The 15,014-nt window shown below is 36.1% G+C and overlaps 1 protein-coding gene across 1 annotated transcript in view; it reads left to right on the forward strand.

Moving 5' to 3' along the window:
- Positions 1 to 12,211, forward strand: part of nrip2 (nuclear receptor interacting protein 2) — a 23,129-nt gene extending 10,918 nt beyond the window's left edge. The window contains exons 2-6 of the mRNA XM_039668397.2: positions 1,363 to 1,725; positions 6,717 to 6,799; positions 7,110 to 7,237; positions 7,807 to 7,859; positions 10,876 to 12,211. Coding sequence (XP_039524331.2) covers positions 1,363 to 1,725; positions 6,717 to 6,799; positions 7,110 to 7,237; positions 7,807 to 7,859; positions 10,876 to 10,995 — 747 coding nt within the window. The 3' untranslated portion in view covers positions 10,996 to 12,211. The remainder of the gene's footprint in view (positions 1 to 1,362; positions 1,726 to 6,716; positions 6,800 to 7,109; positions 7,238 to 7,806; positions 7,860 to 10,875) is intronic.
- The last annotated feature ends 2,803 nt before the right edge of the window (positions 12,212 to 15,014 follow it).

A 15,014-nucleotide genomic window follows, 5' to 3' on the forward strand; every position in this document is an offset into this window, starting at 1 on the left:
ACGTTTGAAGTAAACCAGTATTCCTTATATGCATTTTGTTGCATATATGCACAAACACTTTAGTCACATGACAATAATTTAATTAAATGTATTATTTAATATAATATAACTTAATGTAATATTTATATTGTGCATATTTTTATTTAATATTTAATTATATATAAAATATTACATTTAATTACATATTTTTATATAATAATGTAATCATTTTTTTTTTCATTCCAGTTTTATGACAAAAAATAAAAAATAAATAAACAGATATTAATTATATTGGTAAATTATTGGTAACTTTATTTTGATGGTCCCTTTTGAACATTCAACTACATGTCAACTAACTGTCATTAAAGTATTAGTAGACTGTCTGCTTAATATCTGCTAACTCTTTATTGTTATGTTACTCCTCCAACAGACATTCTACTGACTATAAGTAACTTTGCATGTCAGCATATTCTATCCCTAACCCTACCAGTCTACTAGTACTCTACTAACACTCTAGTGAGAGTTAGTAGAGATGTACACTCTCAGAAAAAAAGGTACAAAAGCTGTCACTGGGGCTGTACCTTTTCAAAAGGTACACTTTTGTACCCAAAGGCTGCATTTTGGTACCTTAGTGGTACATATCACCTCATGAAATGGACATATTAGCACCTAAAATGTACATATTAGTACCTAAAATGTACATATTACCACCTACAATGTACATATTATCACCTACAATGTACATATTAGTACCTAAAATGTACATATTAGCACCTAAAATGTACATATTAACACTTAAAATGTACATATTAGTTCCTAAAATGTACATATTACCACCTAAAATGTACATTAGCACCTAAAATGTACATATTAACACTTAAAATGTGCATATTAGCACCTAAAATGTACATATTAGTACCTAAAATGTACATATTAGGACCTAGAAATTGACATTTGATATTAGCACCGAACACGTGACTTAAAAGGTAAATATTAGCACCTAAAATGTAACTATTATCTAAAATGTACATATTAACACCTAAAATGTACATATTAGCTCATGAAATGGACATATCAGCACCTACAATGGAGAAAAGTTTACCTTTTGAAAGGTACAGCCCCAGTGACAGCTTTTGTACCTTTTTTCTGAGAGTGTAGGTGCGACGTTACTTATAGTCAACTGAATGTGTCAAAGGGACCATCCAAATAAAGTGAAACCATTATACTTAATTTGAATTCTGTATTAGGTAAATATAGTAGAACAACCAGGTTCTCTATGCATATTGAAAATTTGCATACTATCTAAAATACACAAACTGCAGAAATATATTGCAGCCATAGCAATGAATAACATCACTTCCTATTCCTGTGTGCCCCATACAGCAGCCCCACAGCATCGTGCAGCGACGACTCATGGAGGGCAACATTCCACGTTTGCGTGGAGAGGCCCGGGACATCCCGTCTCTTGTTCGCTCACCCCTGGCAGACAGCAAAGAGGGCGGAGAGCCAGAGGAGAGGAGCGAGAGCACGGTGGATGACTCCACGGAGGAGAGGGAGTCTCCCGAGGAGAGCGAAAAGAGCCTTAGGTCTGACGAAGAAGCGGATAATGAATATGAAGGGGACAGCAGTGATGCAGGAGGGAAGACAGAGTCCAAACAGAAAGACAAATTAGGAGATGAGAGGAAGAAAGGTCTAAAAGAGGGCGAGAGAGCATCCTCCCTCTCAGCTCTAGTGGTCCAGTGTAAGGTAGGCATTCACACAGATGAACTGAGCTGAGCTGAGCTGTCTGTGCCCATAATAGAAGCGTAACAGCTTGCTGTAATGACAAAACACAAGCTCTGGCTCCCTATGACTCATGCTTTTATTTTCCTCACAGTCGATTGTTCTCGACGGTGGGGTTTGAGAGGGTTTTAGAGGGCCAGTATGCAGCTAAAAGCCCAAATCAGTGAAAAACCACATGCAAAGTTTATAACAGAAATGACGTAACTGGTGTGCAAGTGACTCATTGTGACATAACATCTATCTGACCCGTACTTTTCAAAGGTTCAAAAACTCATTCATAAGACACAAGGAACTATAAGATACACTACCGTTCAAAATTTTGGGGTCGATACGAAGTTTCTTGATCACCAAGGCTACATTTATTTGATAAAAAAATAGTTAAATACAGTAAAATAGCCTAACTTTAAATAAAAATTTTTTCCTGAGATGGCAAAGCAGAATTTTCAGCATTCTTCCAGTGTTCAGTCACATGATCCTTCAGAAATCATTCTAATATGCTGCGTATTAAGAAACATTTATTATTATGATCAATGTAGAAAACAATGGTGCGGTTTAATTTTTTTCAGGATTCTTTGATGAATAGAATAACACAGTCTCATCCCAAGACGTGACGTCTTGGGACGTCTTTTGACCATACGTCACCATCCGCCGTTTTAGGGTACCATTTAACGTCAGTTAAATGACGATCCTGGGACGTCATACAACTGACGCTTTACTTTAACGTCAGTTAGGTGACGGGGTAGGTTTAGGTCTGGGGTAGGGTTAGGATTCGATAGCGTCATCTAACCGACGTTAAAGGGTACCCTAAAACGGCGGATGTTGACGTATGGTCAAAAGACGTCAGTTATATGACGTCTTGGGATGAGACTGCGCTGAATAGAAAGAACAGCGTTTATTTAAAACATGAACCGTTCTACACATAGGAGCAAACCAGGAGAAGCAGCAGCATGATCAACACACTTACTAAAGACAATAACTGATGGGGATCAACTGAAACACAGGGCTAAATATACAGGGGACATACAAAGGCAACTAAACTAGTCACAGGTGAAACACATTAGTAACTAAGGCAACTAACAAGTGAATTTAAAAGACTAAACTGAAAGGAAACACATGAAATACAGGCACATGTCTTACCAGGCCGATAACGATAACATTAAAAATGAACATATATCGGCCAATACCGATATGCTGGCCGATATAGCGTGCATCCCTAATATATATATGTATATATATATATGATTTAATTAATTGACCGTTACAATTTGTTTTTGCGGTCTCTTGTAAGTATAACCCCAATAACGATAGCAAATAAAATTGTAATGGTAAAATAAAAACAAAAATAGAAAAACAAAGCAATTAATTTATTCATGCCACAATGCACTCTGGGTGAACACTTCCTCAGATCACAGACAGAATTAAGTTGACAAAACTTAATGGATTAAGTACTGTAAGATTAAGTTAAGTTAATTTCAGTTAAGTTCAGACTTAAGTTCACAATTTTACACTTTTTAAATGATTATTTTAAATGATTTCCTCAAATCTGAAAATAACTCTTCTAACTTTCCCTGATGTTTTAAGGTTTTCCAGCACCATCCATTTCCATTAAAAGGTTCTCTGTTTTACTAGAGCCGACTGAACATCATCAAAATGGCCCATCTCGCAGGACCCCCTCTCCATCACCCTCCATTCATGTAGTGATTGAGCGTGGTAAAAATAGACCCTAAATTAAAGCAGATTAAACCAGGCTTGGGTGTGAACCAAAGAGCAGCTTATTTCCTCAGCCTACACATGTCAGCTGACAAATTCAAGAACAAAACCAATCAATGGACCACTGAGCTCAGATTGGGCAATCATGAAAATGTGTTGCTACCTGATTAGCGTGTCCAGCTCACAGCATGGTATTAATGAAGGCCAAAATACACAGTTAACAGAGTTTAATTTGTCATAATGCCCATCTGACTGCAAATTATTTATTTATACTTAAAAAAGTAAATAAATTAACAATTGCACATTTCATTGATCTGACATTAAGATTTAATTAATTACTTCCTCGCATTATTATCATCAATCAAACAAATTCAAACCAAACAAATGAATCAAGGTTATTCACTATAAATACTATTTTTAAAAGTTTATAATTGCCAAATTTAAATATATTTAATGTCTAATGAACAAAAATGAATGGTCAATAGTAGTAGATTAGTTATAAACGAACATTAACCTCATAGTTTAATAAATACTGTTAAAATTGTTTGTTGTTATTTTATTTGACACCTAATATTAAAAATGTAACCCTATTGTATAATATTCTCTTTTTCCGAAAGAGACCACAATGTGATGCAAGAGACAATTGCTGGGTCATTATACAAAAAAACATTTGACCAATTGTACTGAAGTATTCCAAACATGCATGGATTTAAGTTAAATGAGTGGAAAATCTCATTTGAATGTTCCAGATCACACGTGGATTCTGAATGAACTGAATGTTCTGGAAAACACATGCAGTTGCGTCGCGATAGGTGAACTGAAAGACGGAACGAAACCATCAGCGTCTAATTAAAGCTTGGGTAATGAAGAGCCAGATAAATGGGGCAGCGGGTACTGGTTCATGCCTCCTCTTCTGCAAAGATACAGAGGCAGCAATTCAAGCACGATTTTGCTCCATGCAGAGCATCATTATAGATGTATCGCACATGCAGACATACACACCCATTTATAATAGCAGCAATCAAATAGACACAACACAGCTCACAATGAGTTTGACTGTTTTTATAGCGTCCACTAGCGGGTGCAAGGAAAGACACTGAGAAACAAATTAATAAACTAAAACTAAAGTCACAGTTTGTCTCATATGGTGTTTCCACCTCAGTGTGTTTCATTTAGCCCATCTCACATCACAACAAAACACTTTCAACACTGCAGAGGAAGAAACAAGTGTGAAATAAACAATGCAAGGAAGTGTGTGTGGAACATTCTTGCGGGGTCGGAACAATGTGCGAGAGGGGCTCAAGGGCCCCGCGTTTGTGCACAATGAGAGACTGACGCACTGGTGCGAGAGATGGTGTGTCCCACCTCTTATGTGGTAGGAAAGTTGCGGGGGTGACAGCTCACCTTGAGTGACAGGAAACTCAAAGAGGTTGCAACACAGCTATCATCCACTTATTTATCTTTAACGGTGGAACAGTGCTGACGCAGACCTCATCCCTCACTCATTAACTGAGCAGTTAACAAACAGGCGAAAATCTCAACAACGCTTTAGCTGTGTGTAGGTGGAGCCATATTGTCTTTAGGTCCTCATGCTGAGAGACCATATGCTAAAAATAGGTTCCAAATCCCTCGAAATATTTCAGCTGAGGCTTCCTTCTCTCACGGCACTAATTTATTATATCAAATAATAATAATAATAAAAAAAGTATTGTTTCATAAATGACGTGTACTCTAATTCAAATCAAGTCAAATACTTTTCTAAATGGCTGTACTTACTGTACTGAAAAAAATCACGGTAAGTTGTTCTTAGAGGGTTTAATCTAAGCAATTATTAATTATGAAATGAAATGGTATATTTTTTATAAGAGGGAGTTATGATGTAACAGCAACGACACTTCCGATATTTACACGTTTCCATTTGCGAACATTAATTAACATTAGTTAACATGACCTAACAATTTTCTCAACATTTACTAATACATTATTAAAAATCTAAGTTGTATTTGTTAATATTATTTAAAGGACCTGAGCTAACTAACAATAGATGATGAAATACTGTACTAAATGTATTGCTCATTGTAAGTTCACTGTAAAAAAAAAATTGCTGCCTTAAACATCCAAGTTGATTGCACCTAAAATGTCAGTAGTTTCAACTTAAATGAAATTAAACTGGCTTAAATTAGTTGAATCTGGTTTAACTTTGAAAATTGCTTAACTTATTTGATGAGTTAAGTCAATGTAAAAACATAAGTTTTCATACTTATTGATCATATCAATTTTTACAGTGTAGATAATGCATTACCTAACATCAACTAACGGCCTTTTTGTAAAGGGTTACCATAATATCTCCACTACAAATTAAATATATAAATTAAAATATATTTGTCTTCTTCATTCTTCCTATATGCAGACATGCACATTTTGTTTGAAAATTAAAAAAAAAAAATACATAAAAGGTAGTATTTACATATTTACACTTTGTCTTTTTTCCACACAAAATGTGCATACTTGCACATTGTAAGTATGAAAAAAGAAGAAGCTAAAAATAACGTTTTTTTGCGCTGATCCATTAAGAAAAATGCCAGAAATAGCACATATGGAGTAAGCTATTGTATTCGTTGGTAAAGTTACTGTTTAAACAAATGTGATTTGACCTAAAACGTGGAAGAATCCATCAGGAAACAAACGGATGGCTAATAAGTTAAAAGACAATCCACTAATTCTGCCAATACAGAACAAATTATTTACACATAAATGTCAAGCAAGCAGCATGATGGGCACTTAGACCTTCCAAACAGCAAATGCTGCAAAAGCACAGGGTCATTGTTCATCTGAGGAGCTCTGAATTCTGCAAGCGCTGATGGAATTTCAGGTTAAGGGACAGACGGAGAATAAACTGACTCACTGAAGCGAAACGACAGGGGCTTCCACAAAGCAGTGTCAGTCCATTATTAACCGAGACTATTATCCTCAGACGCTGCTAAACCATCAATCCTGATACTGTCACACAATGCAAAAACAAAACCTGGCACTGACTATTTAAAAGAGCAAGAGCTAATATCTGTTCTTCAACATATTGTAGTGTCTCAGCTTGGAGTCGGTGAGAACGTTGTTAAACTATTGACTGATAATGTGTTCTGGTAGGCTATTTAAAAGTCCTGCCACATGAAAAAGGCATCACAAGGGGAAAAGATTATATTATCAGGGAATTCAACTGTCAAGACATTTTTATTTTTATTCTGCAGAGTGGAGATGCAGAGGTGATGTTATCCATAAACACAGGGTGCCAACACAACCACATCTCTAAAACATGCTGCAGACGACTGGGGTAAGTTTATTTCACACACACACACACACACACGTTGGGTTTTTAGGGGACTTTCCAAAGACATAATGGCTTGTATACTGTACAAACTGTATATTCTATCCATACCCCCCAAAACCCATCACAGAAAACTTTCTGCATTTTACATTTACAAAAAATATCACTTAGTATGATTTATAAGCTGTTTTGGATATTGCCATTGTCATTTTGTCATTTTTACTTAGTCTGAGACTAGGTTTAAGCCTTGTTTGTGAAACTGGGCATAAAACCTTAATAAAATTTAATACATCATAAATGCTTGTGTTTATTTCAGACTGAAAACCAACCAAGACGACAAACCTCTAGACAAGCTGCAACTCAGTGATTCAACAGTGGAGGCGGTGAAGTCCCTGCACCTGCAGCTGGGCAGAGAAAGAGTTCAATGCACTGCCCAGGTCATAGGTCAGATTTCAAAGTTTCTCCAGTCACTTCTTATGCACTGCCTGATGCATTAAAAAAAAAGCAACAAAATAAAACAAAAAAAGGCACAATTCAACGGTTTATTAAATGTTTGATTTGACTGAATACAGAATAGCTGAGACATCCAGGATATTCTCCTTAGCAGAACCGGTTTCAACCAGTCACGTCTAAATATAAGTTTAATGCAAAGAGAAAAGTCTTATGAGAGTGTGAAAAGGCATTTTAATATAACAGATTTCAGCTTGTATTTGCATACAGCTTTCAGAGTAAGCCACTGACCTTTTCCAGTTCAGTCTGGGAATGTTTGAACAAAGAAATGTGGGCAGCACAGAGGAATTATATAACAGAAGAGGACATGACGTGGGCACGGTGGCGGTCGTGTTTCGTCCATGCATTGCATACAGATTTATAATAAATCTATAGCGATGATGCCAGTTTTATCAAGCCACCTCACGTGCTCTTCTATTTAGAGAACGAATAAAATTATGCTCTCAGGATTTTTGCTCTTTTTGCCTTCCACATTTTGAGTCTCACTTCTCGTCTGTTCACAGAGGATGCCACGTTTGAGGTGCGTCTGGGTCTACAGACTCTGCTGGAACTCAAAGTAAGCCCTGCGTTTATTCAACCTTATCTTCAGAGTCCCAAGGGGCATGATTTACAATCCACGCGTCTCTGGCTTTTAAAAATTTTGTATTTTCAGAGTGAGTTTTAAATGCATGCATAAGTATTTTTGAAAATCACTTGCATCTGCTACTGCAAATCGTGTTGGTCATCTAGATCAGATGTTGCAAACTTTTTAATGCTTCTGACCCCCTATATGATGATTCCCTTGTGTATATCTTGTGTATATTTTCGTGTATAAGAATCAATTTATACTGTAAAAAAATAAAATAATAATAATAATTATATATATAAATATTAATAAAATATATTTATTATATATATAAAAACATATATAAAATATATTTATTATATATATATATATATATATATATATATAAAATATATTTATTATATATTTTATTATATAATATATATATATAAATAATATACTCTACATATTTTTTTTAGTAATCTATTGCTGTCGATAGAATAAAATATTTAGAAATGTTGATTAAAATTCTGTAGTTTCTTTATGATCATATATCTAAATATTGACTCAGTTCTGAATATGGATATTTCAAATGCCAGGGAAAAATTCCCCTTTGAGATTTACATGAGTTATATGAGGAGGAAGCTATGCTATTAAAAGAAGAGAAAATCCTTTTTAAAGTATGACAGTGGGAGCGAGAAAAGGGGATGTCAGAGAGAAAGCTAGAGGATGAAAGTGTGGAGGACGTGGACAGTATCTCTATAAGTATATGCAAATACTATTCTTGTCAGAAGAAAAAGATAATGTATGCAAGGAGAAGGATCTGAAACCAATGCGGAAATGTGAAGACAAAAAACAGGAGAATTAAAACATTTTCAGCCACTCTTTTCACCTGGAATATATAAATGCTCTTCAGACTGTTACATGTACAGTAGCAAACAACAACAATAAGGCCTGTTCACCAATAATTTTGCACAACACAGTAATTACAGTTTGTGAGAAGCAGTGACCAAAGTCTGTCCTGTGACAGAGGTGTTTGGTTTAACTAATCAGATTTAGAGAAAACAGATTGTAAAAACTGGTATCAAATAAATGTTTTTTTTTTTTTTTTATAAAAAGCCATTTTTTCCTCAGTTCCAGTGGTTACGTAGTTGCTTGGAATGTCCTTGCCCATAATTCTTTTCATAAAGTATCTAAAAATAGAAAATGAACTAAGCAGCTGCAAAGGTGTCATCATTTGTTGCTAGACCAGCATGATAGACCGTTTTACTGAACGACAGACGGAATGATAGATAGAATAACAGACAGATTGAATAACAGACAGACGTATAGAATGATAGATAGAACAAAAGATAGAATAACAAACTGAACGACAGACAGATGTATAGAACGATAGATAGTACAAAAGATAGAATAACAAACAACGACAGACAGAATGATAGATAGAATAACAGAAAGATTGAACAGACAGACGTATAGAATGATAGATAGAACAAAAGATAGCATAACAAACTGAACGACAGACAGAATGATAGATAGAATAACAGACAGATTGAACAACAGACAGACGTATAGAATGATAGAACAAAAGATAGAACAACAAACAGAACGACAGACAGATGTATAGAATGATAGATAGAACAAAAGATAGAATAACAAACTGAACGACAGACAGAATGATAGATAGAATAACAGACAGATTGAACAACAGACAGACGTATAGAATGATAGATAGAACGAAAGATAGAATAACAAACAGAACGACAGACAGACTGATAGATAGAATAACAGACAGATTGAACAAAAGACAGACGTATAGAACGATAGATAGAACAAAAGATAGAATAACAAACTGAACGACAGACAGAATGATAGATAGAATAACAGACAGATTGAACAACAGACAGACGTATAGAATGATAGATAGAACGAAAGATAGAATAACAAACAGAACGACAGACAGACTGATAGATAGAATAACAGACAGATTGAACAACAGACAGACGTATAGAACGATAGATAGAACAAAAGATAGAATAACAAACTGAACGACAGACAGAATGATAGATAGAATAACAGACAGATTGAACAACAGACAGACGTATAGAATGATAGATAGAACGAAAGATAGAATAACAAACAGAACGACAGACAGACTGATAGATAGAATAACAGACAGATTGAACAACAGACAGACGTATAGAACGATAGATAGAACAAAAGATAGAATAACAAACTGAATGACAGACAGAATGATAGATAGAATAACAGACAGATTGAACAACAGACAGACGTATAGAACGATAGATAGAACAAAAGATAGAATAACAAACTGAATGACAGACAGAATGATAGATAGAATAACAGACAGATTGAACAACAGACAGATGTATAGAATGATAGAACAAAAGATAGAACAACAAACAGAACGACAGACAGATGTATAGAATGATAGATAGAACAAAAGATAGAATAACAAACTGAACGACAGACAGATGTATAGAACGATAGATAGAACGATAGAACAGATAGACAATTAGATAGGATGGCAGACAGATTGAATGACAGAGACAAACTGATATAGATACACAGACAGATAGATAGATCAACAGACAGACACAGATTGAACGACAGACATAGACAGAACAATAGATAGACAGACAGACAAACCGATGAAACGTCAGAAAGACAGATAGAGCGACAGATTAAATGATAGAGATGGACAGACAGACAGATCAATCATCATCGTCAGACAGACAAATAGAATGATGGATAAAATGAGTGAGAGACGGGCAGATACTGTACATACAGACACAGATTGAACAACAGACAAGAGATATATAGACAGACAATTAGATAGACAGACAGACAGATGATGGATAGATAGAATTCTATGGAATATTTGATCTTTTGTAAAGGTCTGATCAGTCAGAAAAGCAAGAACTGTGACAATGAGAAGTCAATATAATAAGTAGTAGAATAATACACCAGATGTGATACTCTCTGATGATCTGCTCTCTATTCCCAGTGCTGTGTAGACCTGAACTCCAGAGTGCTCCGTCTCCACAGCACAGGGCAGGAGCTTCCCTTCCTGGATCCACCCGCTTGCAGCCAGTGCCATCACCATGACAACAACAAAAACATGTGACCTCGGACCTACGTGCCCAAGAACCGCCATGACCGTACCCGTGTAATCAGAGAGGAAGTTGACGGAAGGACGCCTGCATCTGGTCTGTAGTGTTCCCTTGTGCCAGATCAACATAGGCCTCTCCTCTCTCGCATCTTTCCTTCTTTATTACTCATTGTTTGTTTCTGTGCAATTTACAGAAATCTGCCAACTATGTTTTTTTTTTATTATTATTATAATTTGCTGTGCTGAATTAGTTTTGATTAAATGTAATAAAGCTCAGGAGGAAGGTCGTGTTCTGACATGTTAAAATTGCCTTTATCAAAATGACAAAAGGGGATACTATTGAACTAATGTTTGAAGACTGATGAGTAATATTCTTTAAGTGGTGATTTTAATTACAATACAAGTCAATTATATTCTTGAACGTTACAGTAACACTTTGGGATCCCCAAAACCTGATTTTATACTTTTAAATGTGTCAAAAAAACAAACAAATCAGACAGTTTCTTTAACAAAAACCTCAAATTTAGCTAGAAACATCTCACCCGAAACTGCCTTTAACTAAACAAAGACTGTGTTTTCAAACCCCACTTCCCTTTATGCCCCCAGATGATAAGGAGGAGAGCCAGCCCAATCAAATGTTAATTGAGTCCTTGGGCTGCAATCTCACTCAATGACCCCAAACCAAGCAAAACACTTCATCTGCATGATTTTATGGACTTTTCCATTTGCATTTGTCTGCTTTTGGTACGTCAGAGTGTGTAACACCTATTGAACGGTTAATTTCTCCTTTTCTAGAACCTAGTTTCTAGAAACCCTGTTCAGTTGCTGCTCTCAGCTTGTCCTCCACCTCCTATGCCTTGTTCATTGCTCTGTTTTTCCACTCATAAGCACAACTAGACTGCCTTAGTACAGCCACTAAAATGCCAACCGATGACCCAAAGGGCATCTATGTCCCACACAAACTCCCTCTAAAGAGTGGGGGTAATTAAACTGTTGGCACACAATTCTCAATAACCCATATCATCCAGCCTTTTAACACTATGGATGACCTTTCAATGTAGGATGTCCATATATTTGCCCATTTTATGTTCTTCTCTTTCTTTTCACGCTGTGTTGAGGGCCAATTGTATGAGGGGGAAAAAAAAAGAGTTTATTTTTTGGTGTTTTCTGGTTTCCTTTTTCTCTGAACAGTATTTGCCTAAACAAAATAAATATGTATTCTGGCTATAAAGGTCTCTGGTCTTCGTCAATGCACAGCGTCTTGAGAATCTCAAACCCAAGGGGGAAAAAAAACACATGCACTACTGTTGTCGAAAACACTGTGCCGCTCCTCACTCACAGGTTCACATGTTCATTTGCTCAAGGCAGTCAACAGCCTATTTTAAGCTGCTTTCATCTGATGATGGAGGGAAAAGATGTTCCCACAACCATTCAGAGCAACATGGGATGACATCATTGACCCTCCACTGAGGGCAGGCTGCTCCCTTTTCAACCAGCATGAAGACTGGAAACACAGCCAAGAAAAAAAAACATTAAATCCATTCTATAATAAAAGCAAAGAAAAGATATTCTAATATATAATAGTTCTAAAATTACAAAATTACTGAACTAAACAGTTTTCAATGTAAAAGGCTACAGGGTAATTTGTAGGTATAGCATTCTTATGGAAATCTCATTGTATTTAACATTAAATATGTTTCTACTGGCTTATATTGCGTCATTCAAGTTTTTTTTTTTGCGTTCATTGTCAACAAACAACTTAATAGTCATAAAAATAATCATTAAAGGAGAAAATGAACCTTTGGTCTAATAAAACATTGGTACCCATTCAGTCGACCATTCTCTGTGATTTGTTTTCATGATAATCAAATGTAAAGAGTTTTATCTGTAAATCTGTTTAGCGTATAAAGCTAGTTTATGAGGGCATATAATAAGTAAAAAGAAATTGCTAGTTAATACCACTAACAAAGCTCAAAATAGCCCCATACTAACAGTTTAGACTGTTTTCCTGCTGTGTATTCACAAAGTGGATGCTTTATAAAGTACACTTACAAAGTTCTCAATGATTCGTTTTGCATCTAGGGACCCTTATTATGTTACTGTGTTAGTGTGGGGCTATTATACTAGCGTATATTAGTACTAGTAGTACATATAGCGTTACTACATATATAGCATTATACACTAAAGAGTTTTTAGAGATTAAACTCTTTACATTTGATTATCATGAAAACAAATCTCAGAGAACGGTTGACTAGGTACCAAAGTTTTATTAGACCAAAGGTTCATTTTGCGCCGGAGTTCTCCTTCAATAGTTTTTCATGAAAATATAACAACGCTCCAGGTTCTGAAACAACTGTTCTGTAATGCAACGAGCCACTTGGGAGGGGTAAAATAATATTGTCCATTACAGCAAGTAATATCACAGCATCTGTAATTCACTTTTATCAATACAATCAAATCCAGACTCGTAAAGCAAATCCCTCCCTACATTATTTTGCACAGTTTCAGTTGAATTATGGAAGAAAAATGCACTGTGGATGCCTTTTTTGTGGTCTTTAAGAGAGAAAAGAAATTAAATTCAACATCAAATCACTTTATAACCGCATTTGCTTCAGCACGACAAGACAGCAGTGATGTATAACAGTCTATTCATCTGTAAATGGCCGCGTCGCACGCTGTGCCCCATGTCTTTCTGTCACATCCAATGATGACTTGAATAACAGATAATCCTGTAAAGCCTCAGTTCCACACAGAAGAGTAGAAAATGCTTATTTTTTTTTCAGCCAGTGCTCGCACAGAGATGGGCTCTGCTACTGCTTCATAACCCACTGTGCAACGGGGGGCCTGTGGCCTTTTCTTCTGACTCAGTGCACATGCCACATCCTGTCACAGTTTTAAAAGACGTCTCATTGTATCGGCGCAATAATATTATTTGTTTTGCAGATTAACAGAACAGCAATGTAACCTCTGACACGTAGTTATCTGCACGATTTGCATTTGCAAGAAGAATGATCTGTGTATGCAAACACCTGCAAAAAGATAAATAAAGATGCAGCAGAAATCATTGACTCAGCACGCTCATCAGGCCAGGCAACATTTTTCCAATCTTCGGTTGTTTGATTCGTTGAGCCTGTGTAGCTTCTTATACCATACTCTTCTGAAAACCTTGGTTGTAACGATTGTTTATTGCGAATGTTTCCATTAACCGATGTTATGCAACCAGAACATAATATTTTCTCTCACGATAAGTCATTCCAAAAATCATGGCCACATATGGAGCTTCTGAAAGCTCTTCTCCCTCGTTTCTGCTTCAAGATCTTGATCAATTTGGGCGTTTCTTTGTTGTTTAGAACCAGTATATCTGTAATTTAATAATGAGTTTAATAAAGAACCCTGTCTCGTCTTCTGTCAAAACATATCATGCTATCTTTAAAGGGGTGATGAACTGAGAAATCAAATTTTCCTTGAGCTTTTGACATCTAAGAGGTCATCATATTATAAGAATATCCTGTACGTATCCTTGTTAGTCCAATAAAAGCTTTTATTGACACCAGCCTCAGCAAACGACTCGTTTTTCAATGTCGGGAACAATGGCAGAAGAAGAAGATCAACACGGCCGGTTTAGCCCCGCCCACCGATTCGCGTATTCACACATAGCTAAATAACTACCTTGTGATGACAAGAATATTATGCAGCACCTGGTTGCACCTGGTTGTGGAAGACAGTCGCTGCATAAGCTTCCTCTGGATTCCAATAGGACTGCATGGATAAACTTTATTTTTAAAGACGTTCCAGCTGATGAGGTAAAACATCGTCGTCTGTTCGCTTCATTTCACTGAGGATTTTTTTGTAAACAAGACTGGATTTGCAGACCGATTAAGATTAAAAAACGGTGCTGTGCTGACTATATTGGATCCGACAGGAATGGTACAACGCACGGACTCTGGGTCGAACATCTATGGGCGAATCATTCCGGTTGCCATTTTACAACATTGGACGTTTTCAAAACAATTTCCCCCAAGTGGATCGACGGG

The sequence above is a fragment of the Pimephales promelas genome, chromosome 24 (genome assembly GCF_988280905.1).
Source record: "Pimephales promelas chromosome 24, fPimPro1.hap1.1, whole genome shotgun sequence".
In the NCBI taxonomy this organism is placed as follows: Eukaryota; Metazoa; Chordata; class Actinopteri; order Cypriniformes; family Leuciscidae; genus Pimephales; species Pimephales promelas.